Here is a 26,590-nt window from a genome sequence, read left to right on the forward strand (position 1 = left end):
ACATTGCCCCAGGTTTCACTGTGGTTCTACCTCAGAGCTACGGTGGCTTGCTACTTTCCTTTTGAAACTCTTCAGATGTGGGAAGAAGTTGGCTGTATGTCTGAAGAGACTGGGGGCATCAAAAGAAAGATGAGATATCAAAGCTGAAGGAAGCAATCAAAACTAGCTATTTATAGCTATGATTATTAAGAGACAGTGCAGAGATCTTTAACATAGTGGGACCAGTTCACAAGAGCCTTCTGGGTCTTTAGGCCATCAGAGACATGCCCAGGGACAGAGCAACTGCCCTTACAAGCTTCTTCAGACCACTGGCAACCCACATGTTTAAAAGGTAATTTTCTCTTCTCTGGAGCAGGTTTTCTGATACCATTTTAGAGGCATTGGGGATGTGCAAGACATTTCTGCAGCTACAAAGTTGTGCTGTGATTTTATTATCCTTCTTCTAGATGTCCAAGCTAATCAGTGACAAATGCTGCTTTTATTTACTGTTTCCATATGAAGTTCTTAAGTTGATATTCTTAGGGCAGTTCTTTGTAATGGCCTTGAAACAATAAAAACCTTCAGTTATCCAGAAAAACTGAAGACACAAACTTAACAACTAAATTTCAGTACAACTGACCTTGAGATGAATTCTGACCTGTTAAATGTATTTAAACATTTGAGGAGGTTTTTGGCACATACATGATAAGAGTATTCCCAAAAGGTATGTCTTGCTAGTAAAAAAAAAAAAAAACAACTCATTTGTTTGCAGGTTTAAAGTATTAGGACAAATTATAAGTTACTTAACTTTCCACTAAGACTACTTCCTAATGATTCTTACGGCAAAATCAGAATCTTGATTGTAACTATTAACATATTTACCAAGTCTACATATATTCAGAGTACATGTCAATTTTTTCCGGTGTCCCTCATGACAGTAAACAATCCATACAGCCCTGTACCTGTAGTTTGTAATGACCTCAGGACTCCTAAATGCTATTGAAGCCTTATTGCATGCAGCTGGAGGTATTTTACCCTTTCATATTTGCCAGATCTTTCATTTAGTTTTCCACACTACAGTAGATGTCCTGGTGTAATGAAAGGCAATAAAGAGCACGATTTTTTGCTCTGCTTTATTCACATCTCAGTGGTCACCTATTCCCATGTTATTTCTGAAGCTCTCACCCTTTTGCTGTTGAGAATTGAATTTGAAAATTGTGGGAAAAGGTTTCACTCAAGGCAGTGTCTGAAATCACTACTACAGTAGTGGATGGGATTTGGGCCCTGGTAAGGTGGTGGAATATCTGCATTTTGAGTGCCACAGTTAAAGGCACTCACTAAATATACACCATTCCTGCTGGGCACCAAGCAGGACTTAATGCTACTTGAAGCAGCAATAACTTGTGGCATATTTTAGTTGCAGGTCTCAGACAGTTTGAAGCTTTCTCCTTCCAGGCCATTTTTGTGCTCAGCCCGCTGCCTTTCTTCTGCTTTGTCTCTTTGGAGAGCAACTGAGTTATGACAGGACCATCTCTGTGGTCACCTTCTCTTCCATGCAATGACTTCTCTTCAGTCATTGTCCCTGCATTTTCCCACCCAGAGGAAACAAGAAGCCTGTAGTAATAACACAACAAAATTAAACAGAGCTATTAAATGAATGACTGACCTTGGTAATATGAGAGAAGATTATAACAGTAACAACCATGGCCAAAACAACTGCAAAGCAGATCTTCAGATAACAAGAATTATGACATTATTACACTTCTAATTTCTGATGAAATTTTCCTACAAAATACTGACCAAAGCTTATTCAAATTGTAAGACATGAAGTCTCTTTAAGCTTTGCCTTAGTTAATGGTGCCATTAAACACATTTAGAAGGCATCAGAGCTTACACTTCTTCTCCGACCACAGGTGCATACACAAATCCATACCAGGGCGGGTTTTCATCAGTGGGAATTTTGACCAAGTAAGGATTGCAGTCAGGCCCCACACAGAGCCCTAGACACAGTCTTGTTCTTACTTGGGATAAAAGTGAGTGCATTTTGATGAGCTAAGCGACTAAACTGGGTTAATATCCAGTTTGTCGACAAACTTGTTTCGGCATGCCGGCTAGACCATGGCTGCTTACCTTGAATAAACCCAATCCTGGATTATTCCATTCCCAGTAAAATGAAGGACCCTAAGATTTCCTTTGCAGTTGGTAGCTCCAGATATGTGAGGAGAGAGCTAGGAATTCACAGAAGCCCTTGCCAGGGTTTGGGAGGCTTTGTTGCAAGGGTGAGCTGAGAACCTCTAGCATTTCCAGACTGACAAATCATACATGCTCAGAGCAACAGGATGCTGAATGTGCAAACAGAGAGTGCATTTACACTGCTCCTACAACATGGGGATGTTCTCTGCCTGTGCCTCCATCAGCTGTTTTCCCAAATATGAGGAAAACTCCACCGTGGGCTGACCAGTGCTGAGGAGCTGGGGGTACACCAGAATTAATATAGCCAGAATTAAAGATACACTACTAGTGTGTTTACCTATACATACAGATGCATATATATCTGTTATTTATAAGTGATGTATAACAGTCAGTGCTCTTCCATGAGCACATAAGAGCTTCCTGAAGACAGATACACAACTCATGAAGTGCCTTCCCAAGTGTTTTCCTAAGGAAGGTTTACCAGAACGAGGATTGTGTTTACAGAATTTATGAAGATGTTTACAGCCTCAGTTACACAAATTTGTCAAAATACTGCAATGGAAATTCAGACCCACTGTTTTGCTTCTGGTGTGGGGGGGTTCTTGCATTTTTTGCAGATTATTTTTAGAATTTGGTGAAGGGTTTGGCTGGTTTTCCAGCAAAAGCTGCTGTTGTGTAAACACTTGTAACTTCTCAAAGACAAAAATGTGTGCATGGTTCTAATTTTAAGTACATGAGGTCATTGGTTAAGTGTTCAAGGACTGTGAGCAGGTCGGACGTGAGCGGAGGGATGCGCTGCATGCTGTTGTTGATCCCATTTCAGCATCAAGTGGGTAAAGGAGGCTGGCGGGCTGGCTGAGGTGCACAAATAAATGGTTTGATTTACACAGACGCTCTGATGCTGACACAGGGTTTTACAAACCTCCAGAGAATCCATGAACTGCAGACTTGGAGCTGTGCAAGAGGCAGATGAGCTGTCCCACTGCCCTTCCTCAGGCTACTGGTTACCAGAGACAACCGAGAGCCAAGGAGGGACAGCTGCTGGCTACTCACTCGCCAACATCAGCGGCCCCCGCACCCCATGGGCTCTGTCCCACCGCCCACACGGCGGGGATTTGGGGCTCGCCGAGCCACGCCGCCTTTCTCCGCGGCCTCTCCCCGCTGCCAGGCTGAGGGACACGCCCGGGCCCGGCGGGCGCTGAGCCCGGGGCACCGCGGCGCGCCCTGCCCGCGGCGGGCGTCACACCTGCCCGCAGGAGCACGGGCTGTCCCCGGGTGAAGGGACCCACACGGACCATCGAGTCCCGCTCCTGGCCCTGCACAGGACAGTCCTAAGAATCACATCATGTGCCTGACAGCGCTGTCCTAAAGCTTTCTGAACTCTCTCCGGCTGGTGCTGTGACCACTTCCCGGGGGGGCGGAGGGGGGAGGGGGGCGTTCTAGTGCCCCACCACCGCTGGGTGACGATCCTGGTATCCAACCTAAACCTCCCCTGACTGATCTCCAGGCCATTCTCTCTGCTCCTGTCACTGGTCACCACACACGAGAGATCAGTCCTGCCTCTTGTTGACCGTGAGGTCCCACTGCACTTCAGCCCCGGGCCCAGGGCGCGCTCCCGCCCGGCCCCCACCCAGGCTGGGCCGTGACGGAGCCGCGGCCACAGCGGCGCTGGCGCCACAGCAGCGCCCGCCCGCCCGCGTTTGCCGCGCCCGCCCGCACCGCCCGGCGCTTCCTGCGGCGGGGCCGGCGGGGCGGGGGCGGGCAGGGGGAGGAGGCGGAGGAGGCGGAGGGGAGAAGCGGGGAGGGGAGCGAGGCGGAGTTGGTGCCGCCGCCGGATGCTGCGAGGAGGCGCCGCGGCCCCCCTGCGCTGCCGGTCGCTCACCTGAGCGGGCAGGAGGGCGGGGGAGGAGGAGGAGCCGGCGGCCGAGCTGCGCGGAGCCCGGCGGCGGCGAGGCGGGCGGAGGGGCGGCCAGGCAATCGGGCGAGGCGATGGCGCCGGGCGCGTAGCGGGCAGGAGGCCCCGCGTCCCGCCGTGTGCGCCCGGCTGCCGGCGGGGGCGGCCGGCGGGCTCCGCCGAGGCCTAGGAGCGGCCTCTCCCCTCGGAGCGCCGGGCGCGGCACCGCCGCCGCGGCCCGCACCATGTCCACCCGCACGCCGCTGCCCACCGTCAATGAGCGGGACACGGAGAACGTGAGTGCCGCGACGGGACCCCCCTCCCTCCCCGCCTCCCGCCGCCTCTCCCCGGTACCCAGTGGCGGCCCGGCCCGCCGTGGCGCCCAGGCCGAGTGCCCCAGGGGCGGGCGGGCCGCGGCCGTGCCGAGCGGCGGGCCGGCACCGCCGCCTGCCCGCGCCCCAAGCTCCTCCATGCGGCGCTGCCGGGGCGGGTCCGGCCCGCCGCGCTCCACGTCGCCCCGGGCCTCCCGCGGGGAGCCCTCCCGCAGCCCCTTCCAGCGCTGTAGGGCCGGGCCGGGCCGGGCTGGGCTGCCCTTATATGTCCTCGGCTGTCGGCGCACACGGGCTGCTGGTGCGGGCCCCCGCCGGCCAGAGGCCTGCAGCCCCTGCGGGCGGCAGCCGGGGTGCCCCGCCTTAGGGCGGCCCCCGGGCACGGCACCTCCGCGCCTGCCCTGGGATAGCCACTTGTGGGCTGTCTGGCCGCCCGGCACTTGGCCTTGCCTCACCTCTTGGGGTTCGGCGGTACTTGCGCTTTGTTCGGATTGCACCTCCGAGACGGTCCCTGGTGTTGTTGTATTCCTTCCTGTGCTTTGCTTTGTGTTGCCTCCGAGAGAGGCTGTGGTTCTGTCCTTGATTCTTCCCCAGTTAATTATATTTTTCTTTGTGCTCTGTTTAAATATCTTTGTGTTCTCTGCTCCGCCGGGACTCGATGGAGTGGGAGCACAGCGATGTTCTCTGCTGTGGTGGTCTTCCATAGAAAATAACCAGTCTTGCCTATGGTGGACAGTGTACCTGAGGAATGCTGGACCATGCCTGGTCCTGTCCATCCGTGGTGATTATTTACATAGGTGGTAATGTGGGAGGTGTGAAATTTTCCTCTTGGCTGAGGGGACCAGTGCTAAAAGCAGTATTGTTTGCGGTGTGTATCCTTAATTGCCTTTGGGAAGGTGGCAGAAGGAGAGGGAAAAAGGAGTCATAGGAAATGTAACACATGTAGTCATACCCACCTTCTATTTGTGTGGAAAGTGATTAGCAAGAAACGAGGAAAGATGGACTAGTGGGCTGAAATGGGTTGAAGATGTTTGTTTGTATTGTATCAATCTATTCTATAGACATTCTGGCTAGTAGCAGGAACTCCTAAGGTTTGTTACCATCCAAACCCAAGCAGCAGTGACTTCTGAATAGGTTACTGACTGATACAAAATGAAAAGTGAATGTAAAAAGGTGATCTGAAAGACAAAGATAACAGAAAGAGGTAATATAGCTAGAGAAGTTTAACCCTAGTGTGGTGAGTTATTATAATGAGCTTTTAGTATCAGTCACTCAGTGGAAGTTTAATTGATACAGCAATATCAGACTTATTAGTAGCTAAAGCAAATAGATGTGTTTGATCTGTCCTTGCTCTTCATGGACTGATGAGTTCTGTGTTGCTATAAGAACAAAAGCAAGTCCTTGGGATGAAAATTTTGATTTAATTAAATGATAAAGTCCAGGTTTGCATGATACAAGTTACTCATGAGTCTCTATTTCAAATGTATATAGGAATGTAGATGAGAGATAGATGACAGGAAGGGTTAAGAAATATTTATGTATATGTCTGGTAGTATAGTCCATGAGACTTGCAAAATTTACACAAGGCAAATGGAAATATTTTCAAATATCATCATCCTTTATGGAATGAAAACTTCAAAGTTGGCCATTAATTTAGAAAATATTATGCTACTCATGAGTGTTCAATTTTGACACCTAAGGAATAGTACATGTTTTTTTTATTACTGTAGTTTCAGGGAGTGCGTTTGGCATCTGAAGCACCCCGGTTTGCACAGGGTATCAGAATACTCAAAATTGCACATTTGCTTCTGAAAACCTTGGTGTAAGTCTGAAATCTTATATTGATGAATGTAATCTTCTAGCCAGATAAGCACCAAAGATCTCTGCCGTTTTAAGTTCCCCAATCTGCACAGAATTATTCCAGTGCTGTCATTAGTGGGCATCTGCAGGATTTGGAGTGGAGACCTTGAGTTCTGCCTGTTGGGCAGCCTCAGGAGCTGCCCGTGGTGTCTCTTGCGCCAGACCTTTGGCTAAAGTGGCAAATGTAGGGTGGAGGAGGAGTAGGTGGTCCATTGCTGACTTCCTGATCAGCAGCATTCCTTGATTTAAAATGGATTCTGTGAGGGTGAGGTGAGACTCTTAAATTACTTTTAATGTTCTTCCTTCTGCTAATAAACAGTAATGGGCTGGGGAGCTGTTTATGCTGGTGGCTTGTGATGGACAAAGTCAAACTAGTAAGCTCTGGGTAACCGAGGTGGTGAGAAGTTGTAACTAAAGGGAGATGTAATTGGAAAGAGTGAGGAATTAAGGAGCAGGTTTTGGTCTGGTAAAAAAGTCCATCTTTGTAGTGCATATTTCCAGTTCTCCAGTATGTATATTAGCAAAGCTCTCCTGAGCAGCTGATGGTGATCTTCAGGAGAGGCTCTTTTCTTCCGTCTGGTGCGCGTGGCATCTCGCAGTGTTGCTCCATTGTGTGACTCCCAAGGGGCAGAGTGGAGCTCTGTATCCCGGAGAGAGCTGATTGATGCTTCTGAGTACAGCCCTACGTGTGTGTCCAGCTGTGCTCTGCACATGGGGTGAGGCTGTTGCACGAAATCATGGGGAGCTACCCTGCCAGCACCACCCCCTGTCTCTTGGCAGCTGCTTTCAGTACTTTAAAATAGAAAATAAATAAATTTTTAATGTCTGCTTTTCTCAGTGAGTGTGCAAGCATTTCTGTTATCATTTGAAAAAAGAAATTATAATATTGGCTACAGCACCTAAATGAGTATACATTCCTTGAGGAATTCCTTGAGGAGTTCTTGATGGGATGGGTGAAAAACTTGCTTGTTTCCCTAATGCCTTGTGCCTTTTGTCCCACAGTGCCCTTAGAAAATACTTTAGAAGGGATAAGATCAGGCAGCATATTACTTGATAAAGTCTTATCAGAAAGCTGGAGTGAAAAGAACAGGAACCAGCAGCAAGGGACAGACAACAGGTGGAGGGAGCCAGGGCCTGGGAAGCATCAGTGTGTGTGTAACTGATAGGTCTGTCCTGTGCAGCTTCACACTCTTTTCCTTTTCTTTGCCTTTTTGCTATTCCTGACATCTCCCAGTGCTATGTTTAGCTTCCCTAGCATATGTCCATAAATACTTTTCACTGGAAATGTTATTTCTTGTTCACAAAAGCTGTGTTTAAGGAAGCAAAGTAGATTATGATTATCAAACACTTATTCTTGCTAATAGTTTGTTGGGAACCTTGGGGAAATTAATGGGTGGAGGCAGTACTGTATTTTCATGTGTATTATTGGATTTCAAGCGAGGGATAAGAGCAGTATTCAAAATAATAATTTTCCCATGTTTTAATTTTGTACATGTAACTATTTACAGCCTCCTCTTGATACGTTTTTCATAGGCTGTGACAAGTAGCGTCACTGCATTCAAACAATTGCACTTGGAGTTAGTTTGAGTGAACTGAGCTTCCCATCTCTGCTGTTGCTGGAAGAGAAGGACAGGAATCAAAAGCTTTGAGCTAGAGTATCTCTTCTGTTTCCATTGAGTTGGTATTAATTGAAGAAAGAGAGGTTTTTATGTTTTTCCCTTCATTATGTGTTGCCTTGTATTGTGTCATTAAATCGAGGAATTGTTTTCCTGAATTAAAGCTAAAGAGAAATGCATGGGTAATATATTCTCTTTGATGTTTTTTGGGGAGCTCTGTGTAAGAAAAGACTCAGAGATGCAAGAGTTGGCTTTATATTATTTGTTGCATAGTACTTTTAGAAAAGTTAATGAGAATGCTGAAAGTAGTTTGCTTTTTCTGACATAAGGACCTCTTAGTCTGGCATAAGAACACGTGCATTGTCTTCTATAAGTGTAATTTCATCTTTTGAAGGTATTGCTGTTCTAGTGCTCCAGTCTCACCTATCTAGCTAAGTTTTAAAGTATTATTTTGTGCTTTTCAAATACCTCAGAGTTGTTTAATTCTGCTGGAGCGATCTGGCTTGTTTACAGTGGAAGAAGGAACAAACAAGGCAGGAGTGCTGGATGATAACTGGCCAGAGTTGAGAGGGAATGTGGGAATTGTGGTTTGTCTTACCTAGCCAGTGCTGTCTGAGAGTGATTGAGATGTCATGGCAGGGCAAATTTTAAGCAAGATAAACGAGTGACCTATGATCATGTGATTTTCTTCGTTGTCATACAAATAATTATACCTTTGACATATGTACACCGGGTTGTGGGTTAGCTATGGGAGGGTGACAGATGCCAGCTCAAGTGGGTGTGGTTAGGGATGCCTTTCTGGCAGGGGAGCCTACCAGACAGCTGCATTTTAAAGAGGAAAGAAGTTGAACAGGGCAAGAGATAAGAGGATAGAATGAAGTGGTCAAGTTGGGATGATAATGATTATACCATGTTTAATTTCCTTCTTTTTTTTTTTTTTTTTTTCTTCTGGATTTGCTTTTGCACAATAAGAACACATGGTTTTGATTTGGACAGAGGGGGCGTGGGAGAAAGTATCTGACAAGAATTCTTTCCTTCAGTGCCTTAAGCAGAAGAATGGCCTAATTTCCAAACCTTATGGGTTCAAGAGTACAGCTGTATCTTTCTTATCCACAGGAGATGGACTTGAGCAAAGTGAAGAATGCCTGTGTTTTTTCCTTGCAAGTTTATTTTCCTTGATCATAAATACACCATTAGGTTCAATGTTTGTTTGAATGGTAAGAAGAGGGTATGTGCTCCTAATCTTATTTTGAAGGTTTTTGTTTCCTCCTGCAGACTTTTGCTGTTGTTGTTTTACTTCACATCTGGAGCGAGCTCCTATGTTGTGGGGGGAAAACACGTGCTGAGCTAGACCAGTGTGCGTGGAGAGAGCAAGGTTCATTTTGAAGTTAACCTTCTGTGTGGATCAGAGAGAATAATGGGACAGGTGATAGACATATAGTTTCATTTTCTTGATGTAAAGAGGAATATTTTGGTACAAAGCACTGAAAATGTTCATGGCTCAGTGTTCTTTCTAGGCATCACAAATGATGTACAGTGTTAAAGTTCAGAAAGAGTTAATGCAGTTTGCTTCTGGAACTTGTTTCATTTCATACTTCATGGGGTTTTGAGGTTCATAGGTAAACATAAAGTTGGATTGTTTGTGGTTGATGTTCTGAAAACTGTACGTACATGGTCAGTGGACTTAAACACTGAACTAGAACAAGGAGAATATGTTCTAGGAAGACTGACAAGTGGGGTCTTTATTATTGTGTATTTCTGATCCTGTAGACTTACTGTTTATATTAAAAGAGATTTAATTTTTTTTTATCTCTGCACTTGAAATGGTTCAGTCAGTAAAGGCAGGATTTTTTTTTTCCCATGACACCCGATTACATTTACAAATTAATGTTTCTACAATAAATGTATTAGGTTTCTACCATCACAATTGCTGTTGCTCAGCAGAGGAATCTCCTGCTAGCTACTAATTGATATCAGTAGTTAAAACACAGAAAAAGTAGTAAGTTAATTTTTAAGTGCAGATACTGTGATTCCTCTAAAATTATATTCTCAATCAGTGATTTGTTGTTGTATTTGTGGAATTTCTCTTCTTCTCAGAATTTAGATAGACCTGACCTTAGTATCTTACTGATGCTTTAGAGAACTTTAAACAGTGTTTCAGTAGAGCAGATTCATTAAGAAACTATTCTGTAAGGAGATGATTTTATGATTAATGTGGAGCTAGAAAACTATAATGCAACTGAAGCCCTAAGACAGATTTCTTACAGATTTGCCCACTCACAATTTGAGAGTTGAAGCAAACTATTCATATGTTGCAACATCAGAGAGAAAGCATTTTATCACTTCTTTTTAGATTTTATCTTTTAGTAACTTCAGCCTGTCCTTTATTTTAAAATACATGTTTACAGTCTGTGCTGCCCTCCAGGTTAAACATACTACTTGTAAGCTGCTGCAGAGAGTGACAAGTTTCAAATTTAGCTTATTTATGTTGTGGTCATGACACCATCTATTTTTTTTTTGTTGTTGTTGTTGGAAACACAATGCTTGCTTTTTGTGGTTGGATTTGTTGTTGTATTTTTTTTATCTTTCTGGAATTTCAGAATAGGCAAAAAACTGTGTTAGGATTTCACAATTTTTTTTCTGGGTCTTGATTCTTGAAAGTTTACTCTGCTCTGGATAGTGGTAAATTAGGAAGAAATGTTTTCCACAGTTGACTGTGAAAACAGCCATGAAAACAGGAAAGTTTCATAAAAACATTCACATTGTTCAGTGTAATGAATATAGTGCAACTCCATCTGAGTTTGAATAAGAAGCTCTGTCTCCACATCAGCTACCAAGCCTGATTAATTGTTAGCATTTCTCTACTTCTTTCACGTTGTCAATTAGCTTTTCTTTGGTGTGTTCTCTGTGCTCAGTGCTAAACCGAGCTTTAAATTGGGCCAGTTGTATTTCATGTAAGAATGAATCATCTTTTTTTTTCTGTGAATAACTTAGTAAAATAGCAAATTCAAAGGCTTGTTGAGATCTCAAGGTCAGTTTGAGACTTCATATCTGTATGTGATGATTCAGCTTAGATTGTTTTGGTGAGCATCCTAGTGAATCTAAAAATTCCAAGATGATAAGATGGCCCTTGTTTTTGAAGTACATTTCCCTGTGACTATGTCAACTTTTGTTTCCTAAGTAGTGACCAAACATGCTGTAGCTATTGTGGGAAAATAGTTGAAGGCAAGAGCATTTGAAACTACACTCCGTGCTTGTCCTAATCCCAATTCTTTTTGACCTGAGATGGCACTTGACAAAAAAGTTTTATTGGTTGGGTTTGGTGGTGGGGTTTGGCTTGTTGGGGATTTTGTTTTCTGTTTTTTTTTTTTTACATAAGCATTTTTTTCAGGGATTTCTTTCTGTATGCTTACAATGAAAACAGCAACTTCTGCTGAGAGACATATGTTCACAGTTGTGGTAGGGTGCTTGCTCAGTTAAATTCAGCTGGGCTACAATTAACCTTAAAAGCAATGAACCAGACATGCTCATGGAACACTTCCACAGCTTAGTGTCTAATGACTGATCGATAGCTGTATTTATGTGAAACCCAAAAGCAAGGGTTTATTTGGCATCTCTGTAGAGTGAAAGATCATTACATTGTTCTAAAATTCTCCATCTTATCAGGACAGCTGATGAACAGTCACTTCACATTGCTTAAATCCTTGTGGAAAGCAGGCTCTCTTGTTGGAATGAATGTGTTTGTGAGTTTTCAAACTCTCCTGTTCTGCTGTTTGTGATATATGGTTTCAGGAAAAAGTAATTTTCCTTTTTTATCTTGGTGTTCCTATGCTTGTGGGACACCTTAGATATAGGCTGTGGTGTCAAAATGAGAAGTGGTCTGCACTCCACCTCTTTGGTTGGCATGAATGTACCTTACAATTAAGATGACTTTTGTAAAGAGCCCTTCAGGGCTGTTCAAGGTTTAAGTGCCAATGACTTCTGTCCCTTTGTGTGCAAACCATTTCAGTTTGCAATGTTTTATAAAAGTGTGTGATTGTTATAGAGACCTAAATATAAAATACAGCAACACAATGTCTGTTGAAGAAAAGGGTTGTTTTTCTTCATACTTGGCTTTTTCAAAAGCCTGACAGTATCTCAGAAAGAGGACTCTTGGTTACAGTAAGCTTTAGCTGGAGTAATTGTTTAAATGGCAAAGATGTATACCCAATCAAAAAGAGCATTGAATTGCCACACACCAATGTGTGTATGTGATTTCTGAGGTAAGGGTTGTTGTATGTAATGAAGTGTTATTCAGGTCACAATGAATCAGGTTTGTGACTCCAGACCAGCCTCTGCCTTGCTCACTGTGACCCTACTAATGGGCTGGGAAGAAGCAGAACAGTTATCCTGGTTTTTGTTTAAACATCTGTGGAATTCACAAAAGTAGCAGAATGTTAATCAAAGCAGAGAATGATGTCCAAACTTAATATGTATTTCAAGTGATCGAACACTAGGAGTTTCATCCAGCTGAGTTGCAGAACTGTATTTTAAACATACACGGTTGTGATATGTTGAATAATAAGACAGGACTTCACCTCTAATGAAAGCACTTGTGTAGTACATTGGTGTTCATGTAGCTGAACATGCAGAGTTACTGGATAGCCCATGGCAGTCTTTTGCAAAAGCAGATAATGATAATATGACTGGTGACAAAATCTAATTGCCTCTGTATTATAAAGTAAAGTAGTGCGTGATAACTTTTAGAATCTCAAGCAGGCACAGAATTAGGCAGGGTTGTTAGAGAGAAGCGATATCTTTCATTAGACAGATGTGGCTGAAGAAAATAGATGAGATTTGGATAGTTGCAGGGCTTGCTGGAAAGGCTCTTGCCTAAGGTGAGACTCGGTAAAAGCTGTAGTGCCTCTGCTGTGCTTGTGTAGGAGGGCGCACACCTCCCTCACGGTGCAGTAAAACACACACACCTCCTTGTAGGCAGAGGCTCAGCCTTAGTCACTGGGGTAGGGTACTATTTTAAGATCTCCTGGAAGGTTTCCTCCTGGATTCCTCCCTTCCCCACTGTTGGTCCTTATCTTTTTCATCTTAACCCAATGCTCAAGAAGAAAGCAATAGGAAAAAAAAAGTAAAACATCTTTTACTTGTCTTCAAGCAGCCCTTTTTTTTCAGAAGGGAAAAGGCCATTTATTTGTAGTCTTAAGGTTGTCACATAGATAACTTCTCTTATTTAGTCCCTCAAAAATTGGACCCGTTTAATTTTAAACCGGTTGCTAGTCCATGACCTACCATCACATCAGCTTTATCCTTACATATCCAATATCCATCTTTCTGAGATTCCAGCTGACTCTGTTGATTAATTTGCTGGCCATTAAACCCCTACAATTTGCTGTAATCTCACATTGTGGCCCCCCTGCCCCCCTTGTTTTCTCCCCCATTTTGCTTACTAACGTGCTTTTGTGCTGGAGCTTGGCGTGCTCATTGCCAGCTTCCTTATGCTTCTCACTCTTTCTGGGACCTTTTCCAGTTTTGCTCATTTAATGACATAAGCAAACCCAATACAAAGCTTTATAAAAGCCCTGTAGTTGCAGCTCCTGTTTATCCTTCAAGTAATACCCTCCTGTATGAATCCCAAGGAGCATTTTAATGTGGGAATAATCTGAATTGTAAAGCTGAAGGGAGGGAAAAAATTCTTTGCTGTGGGTGGGCTGGGAAGACCTGTTTCTGTGTTGGGGGCTCTTTCAAATATTAGCAAAAATGATTATTACTGCTTGAAATATTCATCAGTTAGACCATATTTTCCTCATTCTACCTTTCCTTCCCTCCACCCTGGTAAAGTTTCTTTCTTCTCATAGATTACAGCAGAGAGTAACCAAAGCTTCGTAGTGATTACTTAGATGGGACATACAATTTTATCATGTGTCTTGGAGATCTTTTCCATACACTCAGATCCATCAGGAATTTAATGGGTGAGAGTTGCAGAGCTGGAGAAGGAGAGGGGAGGGTGTACTGTAGGCCATGGAGCAGCAGTGTAAATTCGTTGTGCTTAAACAGTAAATATCTGAAATTCCTTTTGTGAGTGCATGCTTGGCTTCAGTCATATGTAAGTTATCTTTCTACTTCTTAGATGTTTGTCTTCACTTAAAATAAGTAGAGGCATAGCTCAGAAATTCAGAGAATCTTTTGTGTTAAGAGGAGTCTTGTTTTTGCCATGGAAATTACCTTAGTCTGTGAAACCCTGCATTGAGCTCTTAGAGAGGATATGGTTGTTTTCCACAAATGGATTACATGTGTAATGTATTTACTCATATCTCGTTCCGGATAATATTATTGATTTGAGGTAATATAATTCTTTAAAGCATTTGGAGTTTTATTTAGTATTTTTTTTCCGACAGTAATCTGGTTTTCTTCCCCTTACTATTATAGTAAGGACTGTCTACTGGTGGTTAAAAAAAACCAACAAAAAACCAACAAAAAACACCAAACAAAACAAAAAACACCAAAAAACCACCAAAGAATATGTCTTTACTTGCTGGAGGACTAAAATGGTATATTTTCCTCAAGATCAGACTTTTTCCTTAAGATCAGACTCCCAAAGGAATAGCATTTTTAATCATTCAATACAATGAAATGGATACAGAAAATATTAATAATACTATTCTGAGTAGTCTTTAGCAAACATGCCTATGTATAATAGTTTTTCAAATTTGTTTTTCTTAATTTGATATTAAATGAAAAAGACTGGCTGTTTTTTAGACTAGTTTCTTTCAGTGATAGACATAAGATGCTCATGAACAAAGAAAATTTATGCAGGCCCTTCACAGTGTAGCTCTTGCTCCATCTACTGCAGAGTCCAGTGAAATCTTACCCTCAAACCTGGTATGAGCAATGAGGATTGAGCTAATATAGATGCTGGAATTAGTCAGTGGAAGACATAATTATTATCAGAGAATGTATGCCCCCAGTAGTGTTTGTAGTCAGGCTAAGGGAAAGCTAATCCCACACAGCCTGTGCAAAGTAGACTGATTCATTTAAAGATCCTTTTTAAAGAAGCTATTCTTGCTCATCCAGTGATTGCAGAAGTGTAGCACTCATATAAAAGTCAAGTTCGATATTTTGTAAATATGACAAGATAACATATTATTGCTGCTGTTGTTATTATTAGTTTTTTGGGTGATCTTATGTAAAACTTTGTATTTTGGTATTGTGTACAATCTTTTTCCCCATTACTCATTAAATTAATTTCCTAGTGGTGTGTAACATTATGATTCAATAGAATTATTTTCAAGTGAGAGGTGTCAAGCCTTCTGGAGTGGTGTAGAAGAGACAAAGTGGACTCCTCTATCCATCTATTTGTTTTTATTACCTTCACAAAATAATTACTAACGTGAAGAAGCTGAATTAAATACAGCACTTGAGTATTAGATTGGAGGTACAATCAAGTGAAGCGTTAATGGTGCATCAGCCATTTTCCTAGTGTTCTCTTGATTTAATTGAAGATTAAACTCAGCAAGTGACAGAGGAAAAGAAGAAAGCAGACTGGCTGACTGTCAAGTTTATTGCATGGTAGAACAGTTACATGTTGGTTAAGTGTACTTCCAGATGGCTTCCTACCCTTTCTCCAAAACTATGCCTGATTTCAGGTCGCCTGTTGGATCACAGGAAGGCAGTAGAAAATGAATAGATTCAACTGTTTGATGAAAAGAGAAAAATATTTAACATGATAGTTGTCCTCACCAGAGGTTGGGACCATTCTAGTTGGTTTGGTAAATTAAGGAAAAAAATAGAGTTCCCAGTGAGCCTGTGATAATTGCAAGGGATAGGAATGCTGCATAAAGGGATGTGTGTGATCAGCTCTTCTACCGTGCTGTGGCTTTCCTCACCTTTTAAGATGCAAAGAGCATTTTAGCACTGTGGGTGGGAGAAGGACCCTTGGCACATTGGTGGTGGAAGAGGGAACAAAACATTGCTGGCAGCTCATCATAAGACTTGGAAAAATTCAGTTGTGTCCATTTGAAATCTGCTTAGGGATGACTTTCCATTAAGGTTCAGGGACAAATTCCCAGTTTCCAGCAGGGAGGTTGGTATAATCCTTGTCACCTGTGACATTGTCTTCAGGTCCCCATGACTTCCTCTGCTTTTATGACTTTGCTTTCCTTGACACTGAATCAAATTAACTCCTGTTTTAATCTGATACAGCATCTGATTCAGTTAGACACTTCAGCTGGGGATTTCCAGGTATGTTGCTCTAGTGTTATCCAAACTGTGTTGATGTCCAGCTCGGGACAGAATGAGGAGTTGCCCCTGCTAATGGTGGGCTGGAGGCTGCTGTTGCTGCTGCTGGTTATTTGATGTGTCTCACCATCTAGATAAAGAAGCCTGAAATGCCCAGTTTTCACAGCCTGCAGGCTGGGCTGCTGTATAAAGCCCAAAGCTAGGGATCTGGGATTCCTCACCCACAGATTGTCAAGGACTCTAGAGAAGGTCATACGTCTTCTTTCTTACTGTTGGATTGGCTGCTTATTTTAATGACTGTATTCGTTTTAAATACATACTAGATTTGTTCAGACCTCTAATCACAGATTATCTGGATTGTTTTATTAAGATTTACCTCTATCTGTGTACATTATTTCTTCCACATTTTCATGACTTGTGATTTTAATGGTCTGGGTAAATGCTGTATATGCTGGTTTTCATATTTTCTTTGCATCCTATGATTTTTCTTTTACTTCCATAGCCAAATTATGTTATATGGTCTATTAAATTTGTTTTGTTAATTCTTTTTCTTGTGCTTGGTTTTTACATCTCAGTTACACTCACGTGTGATTTCTGTCCATGGTTTGAATTCAGCACATTGACATCTATCTGCTGTATATGTGTGGTTGTCAGTATTCATTAGCTACTGTATCACTGTATCTTCCAATTTAAAGCAGCTAAAGAAATGTGTTCTTTTTTTCCTAGCTATATTACATAATTTGCAAAATCTGTGAGGAATATTGCTGCTGTTTGCTTTTTTCCATGTATCAATTTAGCTTCCTAGTTGCATGTATTCTGGAGTGCTACATTGCAGTAGTTTGTGGTTGCGAATAATTGAAGCCCAAAGGTTAAAACAGGGTGATTGCACGAGTTTAGGAGCAAGGGGCTCTGTGGATATTGTAGTCGGAGCTCTGTGAAAAATGCACTCTTTGATCATAAGATAGGAGCTGGTCCAAGGGCCAGACACTGTTTGGACAGCTTAAAGTTAAGCATAAATCTGTGCAAGCCTGGGAATATATTTGCTAAGTTGAAATGTGGTATAGCATTATCCAGATAAAGGTAAATAATTACTACAGCTCAACTGAGGACGTTTTATTTGATCTGTTAATTAGCACTTACGTGAAAAACAAGGTAGAGAGCACTCAGCAGAATACTCTCTTCATTTTGCTGTTTTGTTTGAGTTCACCATAACCCAGCCAGTTGATTTGGATACATTGTCATAATCTTGCTCTACTTACATAATCTTGTAAAGCATAGTTGGTCTTGTGAAAGCATAAATTATGTTTAGTGGTGTCCTTATAACTTTATCTGCATCTCCCACCACCAGCAGGTCATGCTCTGCTAGCCTGTTCTCAGGAGACAAAACTCTTGCAACTGAATGCTGCTTGAGTGCAGGCTTGTTGGTAGAAATGTCCATGTCAGCTAAGGTGCTTCCTTCTCTTAGGAAGGTGTTCTGGTTTTCCTGTGTGAAAGTATCTGTTACTTCTCAGAGTCAACCTTATGTTTATGAATGAACCTTATGCTTATGAAAACAAATGTCTGCAGAATGCTGGGTCTGATGAAATTCTGGCTTAAATATGAAAACCACTGCCCTCAATAGATGAAGTCCATTAGGCCCTCTGCAGCTCAGTCTTCTGAGGCAAGGCTGGCTACTGACACCAGGAGTCCTTGGCTGCAGAGCGGTGGATGAGCATGTATTATCAAGCCTTGAAGGGGGAGAAACAAAACTGGTATGCTCTAGTGCAAGAGCCATGAGAGTGCTCCTCAGGTCAAGAGGGATTCCCTGTCCCTCCCTTGAAGGCTCTGTGGAAGGGCCTGAGATAGGCCTTGTTAATCTGCTGTAGATCCATGCTTTCTATTCCCCTCTTCTGTCTAGGCAACAAGTTAATTTTGATAATTAATTCTAATTACATTTATTTTGTATGTACTATATTGTATGAAGGGAATTGTTAAGATGAGTCTCCGTACTCTTTAGATTAGATTTCCAAGATCCCTAAGAGGAGCATGTCAGGAGAATATGAGAAAATCATGCTGAACTCTGGGTAACAGCATTTGAAACAGAGCTTGATGTGATCCTCAAACATTACAGAGTCCTGCATTCCCTAAGACAGTTTCTTTTCTAGGACATGTGTACATCAATTAGTGTGTACTGCTATCAGGTTGGATATTTTAATTGGTCATCTCATCACTTTTTAGAAGCTGGCTTTACTTCAGAAAGTTAATAAGACCTTGAGGTAAAATAGTCTTCAAAATAAGATGGTGATCTGTCTTGATGAATTCATCGTTGGATCCACTGGATGAATCCAGTAATGGAGATGTCAAGACTTTAGAAATACTGTCCAGCTTGCTGGAGGAGGGAACTTTCTCTTTTGTGTAGCAATGTGTTGGAGTGCTTTGCCCACTCATGTCATCCCTAAAGGGGAGCTTCTTAAGCTCACTTTGTGTGTTCTTCTGAGGGTAAACAACACGAGTAAAAAAAAAAGCCTGTTTACGTCTTTGTGGGATTGCTTTTTGTTGGTTTGGGGATTTTTGTTGTTGTGTTGGTTTTGGTTCTTTTGAGTCCTTGTGTGTTTTTACCTTGTTGTGGAATGAGAATAAGTATCTCCTAGCTAAAGTTTCACTACTGGTGTCAATTTGCCTTTGGATTATCAAGAAAAGTAGTGTGATCAATTTTCTTTTCCATGTTGTTCCTGTCCTGATAGCGCAGTTCCACAAGAGTTTAGCATAGAGCTAAAGATGTGATCCCATCTTCCCAGTGCTGGTGTTGCCTTTTGTCCTTGTGCCTGTGCTGTTGCTGGGGAGGTGTTGGGGGTGCCTGTGCTCAGGGAGCTGGAGGTGACCTTGGCAGCAGAGTTGCAAGGGTTTGTCTGGCTCAGCTGCCTGTGCTGTCTGTCTGTCCTGCTGCCCCAGCAGTAGTGGGGTTGTAGGTGTGTGTGTGGGCATGGGAGCAGTGTTGGATCAGCTTCAGCAGCCATTGTGCCACGTGGGAACTCATCCAGAGTTGTAGGTATGCAGTGGATAAGGAAAAAATGCCCATTTCATAAACCGTGAGAGGAAGAATGAGTTGCAGTTCAGAGCCTGGTCCCAATTAGCTTCTGTGTTCTTTCCTTCTGTAGGAAAACCTCAGCTGGCCCAGGAGAGGGCTTGTTTGATCCTGAGTGTCAGACATGCTTTACACTCTAATCTGGTCACTCTTTTGTGAGTAAACCTTGCCTCCTGCTGCTGTTTTCCTTGTCTGGAGGCAAGCCTCAGGTTTCAGAATTGCAATTTCTAGACTGTAGTAACAGCCCTTTCCCCTCAGTTTTGAAGTTTGGTATTAAAGCATTTTCTACTTCTTGAGCCTTGCAAATGCTTGAGAAGCTCCATGTGCTTGACATGATCCTGAACTGTGAAGTCATTTCATGTCTACCTTCTTCTGCCTTTCATCAGGCCGATTGAAAAATGACCTGGCTGCATCATTTATAAGGGCAATAAAAACTCCTGCCAGTTTTCTTTGCCAGAAGTTTCGCTTTCTGGGTGTGTTCCTGTTCTTGTTTGGTTGGTTCAACTAACAGCCAACATTTGCATTTAGTTTTCTTTTTGTTTCACAGGGGATTTTTGAGCAAACTGTGGGTGCTGTGGCATTCAGAATCAGTAGTGCCCTGTAGCTGCCTGTGCCTCCAAGTATTGGCAGGATGTCCTGGGAGAGATGGGAGTGCTCACTGGGAGCTCTGTGCTGGCAGGTTTGAGGATCTCATGAAATAAGTCAAAAAAGACTGGTGAGGTTAAACTGTTCACCTCCTGAGGAAAGAGCAGTGGCTGGCAAGAAAGGTTGAAAGAACTCTTGTCTGTGAAGGGCTGTGTTTAGATGTGTTTAGGAGGCTGCAGGAATAGTCTTGTTCCTTCCTTCACTCTCCCATGAGTGCTTTCCTTCAAAGAAATAGTTTTGTGTTAGGTCTCGTGAGTGAGGGACATTTGACATTTTATTTTGACAAGATAAGAAATGTTTTCATCTTTTGCTTGATAGGGCTGATGGTAGTTTCTAGTACTATACCAAATGACAAAAATGAGTACACAAGAGGATTTTATAAAAACTTTTTTTTCCCTCATGTTGGTTCCACCTGTGGTTTACTGCAGCAGCTTTTAGCTGGCTCGTTTCAAGTATTCCTGGGGCTAGAGGGAGGGTTCGGTTTTGTCCTAGCAATTAATGGAGATGATATGGGCTGGCTGTGCTGAATTAGCCCTGGAAAATCTTGTTTGTGTGTTTGGGATGAGTCAGGAAGGAAAATGCCAGGTTGAAATAACTGTGCCAATTCTGAGTGAAATGGAACAAAGGCAGGAAGGTCCTGTTCTGCTGCACCTGCACGCCTGGCCAGGCTGAAGGCTTCAGGTCCAGGGAGAGGAGGAAACGTGTTAGCTGGGTTCAGGTTACAAGACCTGATTTCATACTATGGAGGTATTTGTTTTTTGAAATGCTTTGGCTGTCATCTTGGGGGTGGACCAGCACTTTTTAAAGATTTTTTTAATGCATGAAATAGAAAGGATCTGTAATTCCATGGGATAATGAACTCTACCCTTCCACATGACCTTACTGCAGTGTTTTTAAAAACGAGGGAATGAGCATACTATATAATGCACAGGATTAATACAGGTTGGTGTAACCATATGAAAATTAGAATTATTCTAAAGATCTCTTAGTATAAATTTCTGAAACTCTTGTTGTCTGTGTCTAGTTCTGCACTGATAGATCATGGGATGTTTTCTTTCCTAGATTGCTTCAAGTATGGATCTGTAAACATTGCATCCTGTGTAGCTTGAGATGAGAAAAACAATTTAGTCTCAAAGTTGGCAAACTCATTTCTGTATGTCTCACATAGATCTGCATATCTTGAGCACTTAAAAGACAAACAACAAAACCCCAAACAAACAAAAAAATAGACACACACACACAGAAAAACACACACATACAAAAAACAACACACACACACACAAAAAAAAACACCTCCAAAAAACTCCACCAAAAACACAGCAAAACATCCATGGGGGTTAGATTGCATAGTAACAAGCAGATTAAGATTTACTCAGTGCTCAGCATAAATTTATCTGTCACCTGGGTACGTGCCTGCTTTTGGAAAGGGAACACTATCTGTCTATTGGCATTGGGGGATTTTATTTTGCCTTGTAGTAGAAATGTTTTCCTGTTACCATTGAAGTTGTCTTTGATACACAATATTACAACTGGAAAGAGAGGGGAAGAGATGCAAAAATAAAATGAGGAAGTTATTCTGTTTAGTATCTCTCTTGGTGCCGTGTAGTTTGGAGTTTTGTAAGAAGTTTTATAAAATGCTTTTCAGAGTTGCAGCGTCAGTTAATGAAATCTTTGCTTATGCTTGACTCAAGCCAGCTTTATTCAAATTGTTGTGTCTTACAGCTGATAGATTCAAGCTATTCTAAAAGATCATATCTGGCATTCTTACATATTATGTAAGTGATCTAAAGAGAATGATGCACATGTTAGATTGTTTCTTTGCATTTTTGGAAAGTGTGCATTAGCAGGCACAGGAGATGCCTGTACATTCTACATTTTGTCACAGTTTTGTCTGATTCTCTTCTTTGTCTGCCGTGCCCTGATCTTGGTATCTGATTTAAAAACTGTATCTACTTTTTTCCTCACTCCATCATTGTTGCTTTTGTTTTTTTGAGCTTAGTCCTGCATATTATCCCCTCTTGCAGGAGGTGTTAAGAAATTGTGAAAAAATTATGTGTACATACATTCAGTCTTTTAAACTGTCCCTTCCAAAACACTTCTTCACGTGTTTGAGAGGAAAAATTAGATAGCGCTCTAGTAGAGCAGAAATGCTTTAGGAATTGTAGTATGATATGATAGATAGGTGTGGCAGGAGTAAGATGTGGTTTTGAGCATATGTGAGGCTTACCTGGAAGAGGAGGGAATCCCCTTCTTCTGCCCCTAACTGGGGGATCAGGTACTATAATCATGTGCAGTTTGCACTGTACCTCTACCACCTGCATGCTCTTGACACATTATACAGAACAAGCTCATCTGAACATTTCTGATGGTTTCTGCTTTGAGGTTTACCAAGAACTTTCAGAAAATTGGACTCTTTCAGTTTAGTTTCATTGTTGCTTCAGCAAAAACTTTCTTATGGTGGCTTGCTAGAAGCTCCTAGGTCTTAAGGAATAGGGACAGACAGCAACATGGCAGCAGCTGGACGTCCAGGACAGTATTTCACATCTCTGTCCCCTTTCCTTTCCTGGCATTGTATTTTAAGAAACATCTAATTTTATGTGTTTATTTCTAAAGACTTTATTTTATAATGACATAAACTGAGTATACCAGGAGTCATGTTTATGGTGTACTGGTAAAGGAAGGTTTCCCACTACATTATACATATATTAAGAACAAAGCTGTTGCAGATCAGAGCTATTTAGAAGCCTTTCTTCTCAACCCTTCAGATTCTCTCTGTCTGGGCTAGCTATTTTGAAAAATATTTGCATATTTGCAAAATATGACAGCTGTTACAAATGCTCATGTGTATGGCACATGCTTGGAAATGGTAGGAGTTATGAATATAAAAATTGGCTGCAAGTTACTTATGTGCAGGACAGGATAGAAAATACTGAGAGAGAAAAGTGTGATGATTTACCTTTTCTAGAACTGCATGCACAGACTTTGCTTCTGTGGGCTGACTCTGCCAAAGAATTTGCCTTGTGATAAATCAAGATGGGGAAAATTCAGGTCTAAGAGGTTTGTTTAATCAAGTGAGGTGTGTTTGTAGGCAGATTCATGTGTGGAAATTACCCTCTTACTATGAAGGACTGTAGAGGCCTTCAGTGTTGTTTGATTGAGAAAGGCTGTGTGGATTGGTGACTGGAATGATTTGGGGAAATTTTTAAGACTAAGCAGTTGCAGCAGTTAATATAGGTGATGTTGTAAGTTTGATTACAGTGTATAATCCCTGAGAGTACTACTCCAGTGGCTAGTAAGTGGCTAAAGAATGCTGAATATGTGAAGCAGTGAAACCCACACATTGTATCTACTTGGTGGGGTTAGTTCTTCTGCACTTTCTTAAAGATGATGTGTCTGGCCATCAGGTCATCTTGCTTTGGCAAAGTTACCTTGGGTAAATAAAGAAAATTATAGCTTTGAGAAGCAATGGGTCAGGTTAACTCTCTTGTGGTCTTACTGCCCTTGGTTTTCTGTAACAAGCCTGGTGAAATATTTCAGAAACAGATCTAGTATGGAGCAATAAGTGTTAATTGAGCTCTCTTCTGTTCCAATTCAAAATTGACTGCTAGAAATACTTAGGGATTCCTGAACAGGGGAGGTTTATTTTGCACGAGCTACTTACTTATTTTCAAATACTTGACTAATGTGCAAAATACCTAAATGCTCTAATAAAGTGTTTCAGCTCTAAACTTGTTAATGCTTCGCCCTATTTTTGTTTAAAATTGCATCTTATTTTAAGAAACATATAATTTTGTGTTTATTTCTAGAGACTTTATTTCACAGTGACAAATTGAATGTATTGAGTCATGTTTTTGATGTACTAGTAAGGTAGTGTTTCCCACTACATTTATATATACATATATATGTAAAATCAAGTTATCTATTGAAATAACAGAATCTCTAATTAAAATCCTGCGTGGGAAATGCAGCTTGTTGGCTGGAATTGTTTTTAGATGACAGTGAACTTCAAGGAGAGTGTTGGTTTTTACAGCCCCCTTGTTTCCAGCACCCTGAAAAAATTTCTCAGAATTTAGAGACTGTTCTACTGAAATGGCATTTTAAATAGCCCCATAGTAGCTGATGCATAATGAATGAACATATTGTAATGGACCAGAAGGATCTGAAAGTAGTCTGGCCTTCTAGACAGTGTGGATGGTGCATACTTACGTGAAATTCAGCTGTAGTATTCTTTGGAAATAATCTCTGAGATACTGTTATTTGACCTTGATTTTTTTTTCAACTTCTTAATCTTTTGTTTCAGTTTCACTGAGTGTTGATTTTTAGAAGTTGATAAGCTTCTACTTTAAATTCCTCTTTACTTTCCAACAATAGCAAGCTGTTTATGTGCAGAAAAGAGGCCTATTGCAAGAAGAATTTGAATTTCATTCAGTGCTGTTCACATTCAGAAATTGTATATATTTATTTATGTGTGGCTCACAAACTAGGAAATTTGACCTTCTTTATGCATGATTTCTGTCATCCTTGGGCATAGCTGGAGAGAATGGTTGGTTGACTCTGAAGAGAATCTGTTGGAGAAGGAATAATTAGGAACCATCCAGAGTGGCTTAGTTTTTCTGTCAAAAAGACCAAAATCCAGAATCATCATGGCCACAAACCTTGTTATTTTTTTTCCTCATCAGGTTTTGCACTGTTATACTGTCATTTTGGTTAAATAATGCTTTCCCTGTTCAATCTGCATTAAAATGATCTATCCTGTGAAGGCATCTTCCTCTTTGCCCATGGCATTGGTTGTTTTTATCCAACCATTTCTCTAAGAAATCCCTTCAGGTGTCTGGTGGGAGTAGGCTGTGAAGCATACGAATTTGGCAATGATACTAGGATTGCTAATTCTTCTGGTAGGCATTGTATTTCCTGTAGTGAAGATTTAATTCAGTGAGTAAAAAGGCTCAAACAGTTCTAAAACTGAAAATTTGTACACACTTGTGTAGCACAATGCTGTAGCCCCGGATGGGGTTCTGAACACAGCTGAAATAGTCATTGTTAGCACCATACAGATCCTGATTTGGTGGGGTGCATTTTTAGGGGAGGCTTTTCTTTGGGCTGTGGTTTATCACATGTGGCACTGGTGTCCGATGCTGAAGGAATGTTTCAAAGCCTGTTTGCCTGGAGCTGCCCTTCTGATCTTTTCTTTCAAAGTCCACAGAAAACATTTTAATGATGTGCTTCTAAAGAATAAATACTATTACTAGCGTGTTAGTTCACAGCTGAATAAATCTGTCTGATATACAGAATCTAAACATGCCTGGCTTGCTTGGTTCTCCAGTAATTTGGAAAACAGTTTAGCAGTGGGAGTACAGTAGTAGTTTGTAGAAGGACTCATGCGATGAAAAGACAAACAAAATTATATTTAGGGCTGTTCTCTTGGCCATAGTGAATAATTAATAATGCTGGAGGTGATGTAAGCAGGGTTGTGCTACATTTGGGAAGAACATTCTGGTTGTGGTATACTCCTTGTTTTTTCCGGTTGTGTTGCAGCTGTTTGCTGCTTTTCCCACTTCCACTACTGCTTATGTCCTGAAATAATCTTGCCTGGTTCAGTGGGACTGTCTGTAAGCCTGAGTGTTTACAGGAGGAGATTGACTTCAGTCTCCAGCAAAAGCACACTGAAGCTGGAGGTACTGCTTTAAATTCTGGTTGTATGTAAGAATCATTCCATAAGGAATGATGGATGAGATCAGCACAGCCCAATGTTAGGTTGAGTATTAGGATAAGCAGTAAAACTCCAACTGCCCTCTGACTCTGCTTTCAGCTTAAGGTCAAGGATCTAGGAATAGGCAAAGATACCCACTTTTTAATTGAGGCAATCAGTAATGGGAAAATGTTTAGGTGTCTGTTGGTGCTTTATGCTTAGCTGGGGGTAAGCATGCCTTTCTGCTACAGATCTAAAAACTGCACTGGGAAGACACTCTCTCTACCTCCAGTATTTGCCAGCCTTCAAAGTCTGTAAGTTAAAAGATCAGAAGCTAAATTTTACCTGTTAAACATTTGTACCCATCTGCCAGTCTTAGAAAGTATTTGAAATACTGAAACACTTAGCACTCATTTGACATTTTTCATTACTTTGGTTTCTCCTTGGAAAAATTCCAAGCCCCATCTGTAACTTGCCCCTTATATACTTGGAAGTTAGAGTACAGAAGCACTGCAGATTTCAGTGACTAACATTTAATGTGGGATGATGTGTTGGCATGCATTAAAAATAACTTCCTTTTAGTTCTTCAGACTTCTGAGATTTAAAATACTTTATGCGATCTCATGGAGTTTTAAAGAATAGTTATTTTTAAATGAAGATGTAGATAGTTTGCTACTTAAATTAGAACTTTAAAAGATGCAAACATGTTTGGGGAACAAAGCTTACTTGAAAAAAAAATTGGTAGTGTCATTTGACTGAAGAAAGCTAACAAAAAATTGGAGTGAAACCTTGTTTCCAAATATGCCAAGGTACAAGTATATTTTGTACAGTGTATTTTTAAAAGACTAACTTTGATTATCATTAGACAAATTTGTCTGCAACATAGTGCTATACTGTGTGGTTTGGCATATTTTAAAAAGTCTGTAATGGTTTGTAGATTACTGCCTAGGTATCTGGTTTTGCTTTTGGAGCTGGTAAAATCTTTCTGCAGACTTTTTCATGAGACATGTATCAAACTCTGCCCGAAGGCAGGATTTTCTCCTTAGGCTGCCATGCAGAGTTTATCAGTTATATGGTAAAAGTTAAAGAAAT

The 26,590-nt window shown here is 41.6% G+C and overlaps 1 protein-coding gene across 3 annotated transcripts in view; it reads left to right on the forward strand.

Annotated features, from left to right (window-relative positions):
* The first annotated feature begins 3,969 nt into the window (after positions 1 to 3,969).
* Positions 3,970 to 26,590, forward strand: part of MARK1 (microtubule affinity regulating kinase 1) — a 57,664-nt gene continuing 35,043 nt past the window's right edge. Inside the window, exon 1 of one of the 3 annotated variants that reach the window (XR_010079437.1) lies at positions 3,970 to 4,362. Coding sequence is in view for 2 of the 3 variants with exons in the window: in XM_063391073.1 (XP_063247143.1) it covers positions 4,312 to 4,362 (51 nt within the window). In the remaining variant the exon portion in view is untranslated. The remainder of the gene's footprint in view (positions 4,363 to 26,590) is intronic. The other 2 variants (XM_063391073.1, XM_063391074.1) reach the window with 2 other exon arrangements.

The sequence above is a fragment of the Prinia subflava genome, chromosome 2 (assembly GCF_021018805.1).
Source record: "Prinia subflava isolate CZ2003 ecotype Zambia chromosome 2, Cam_Psub_1.2, whole genome shotgun sequence".
Classification (NCBI taxonomy): Eukaryota; Metazoa; Chordata; class Aves; order Passeriformes; family Cisticolidae; genus Prinia; species Prinia subflava.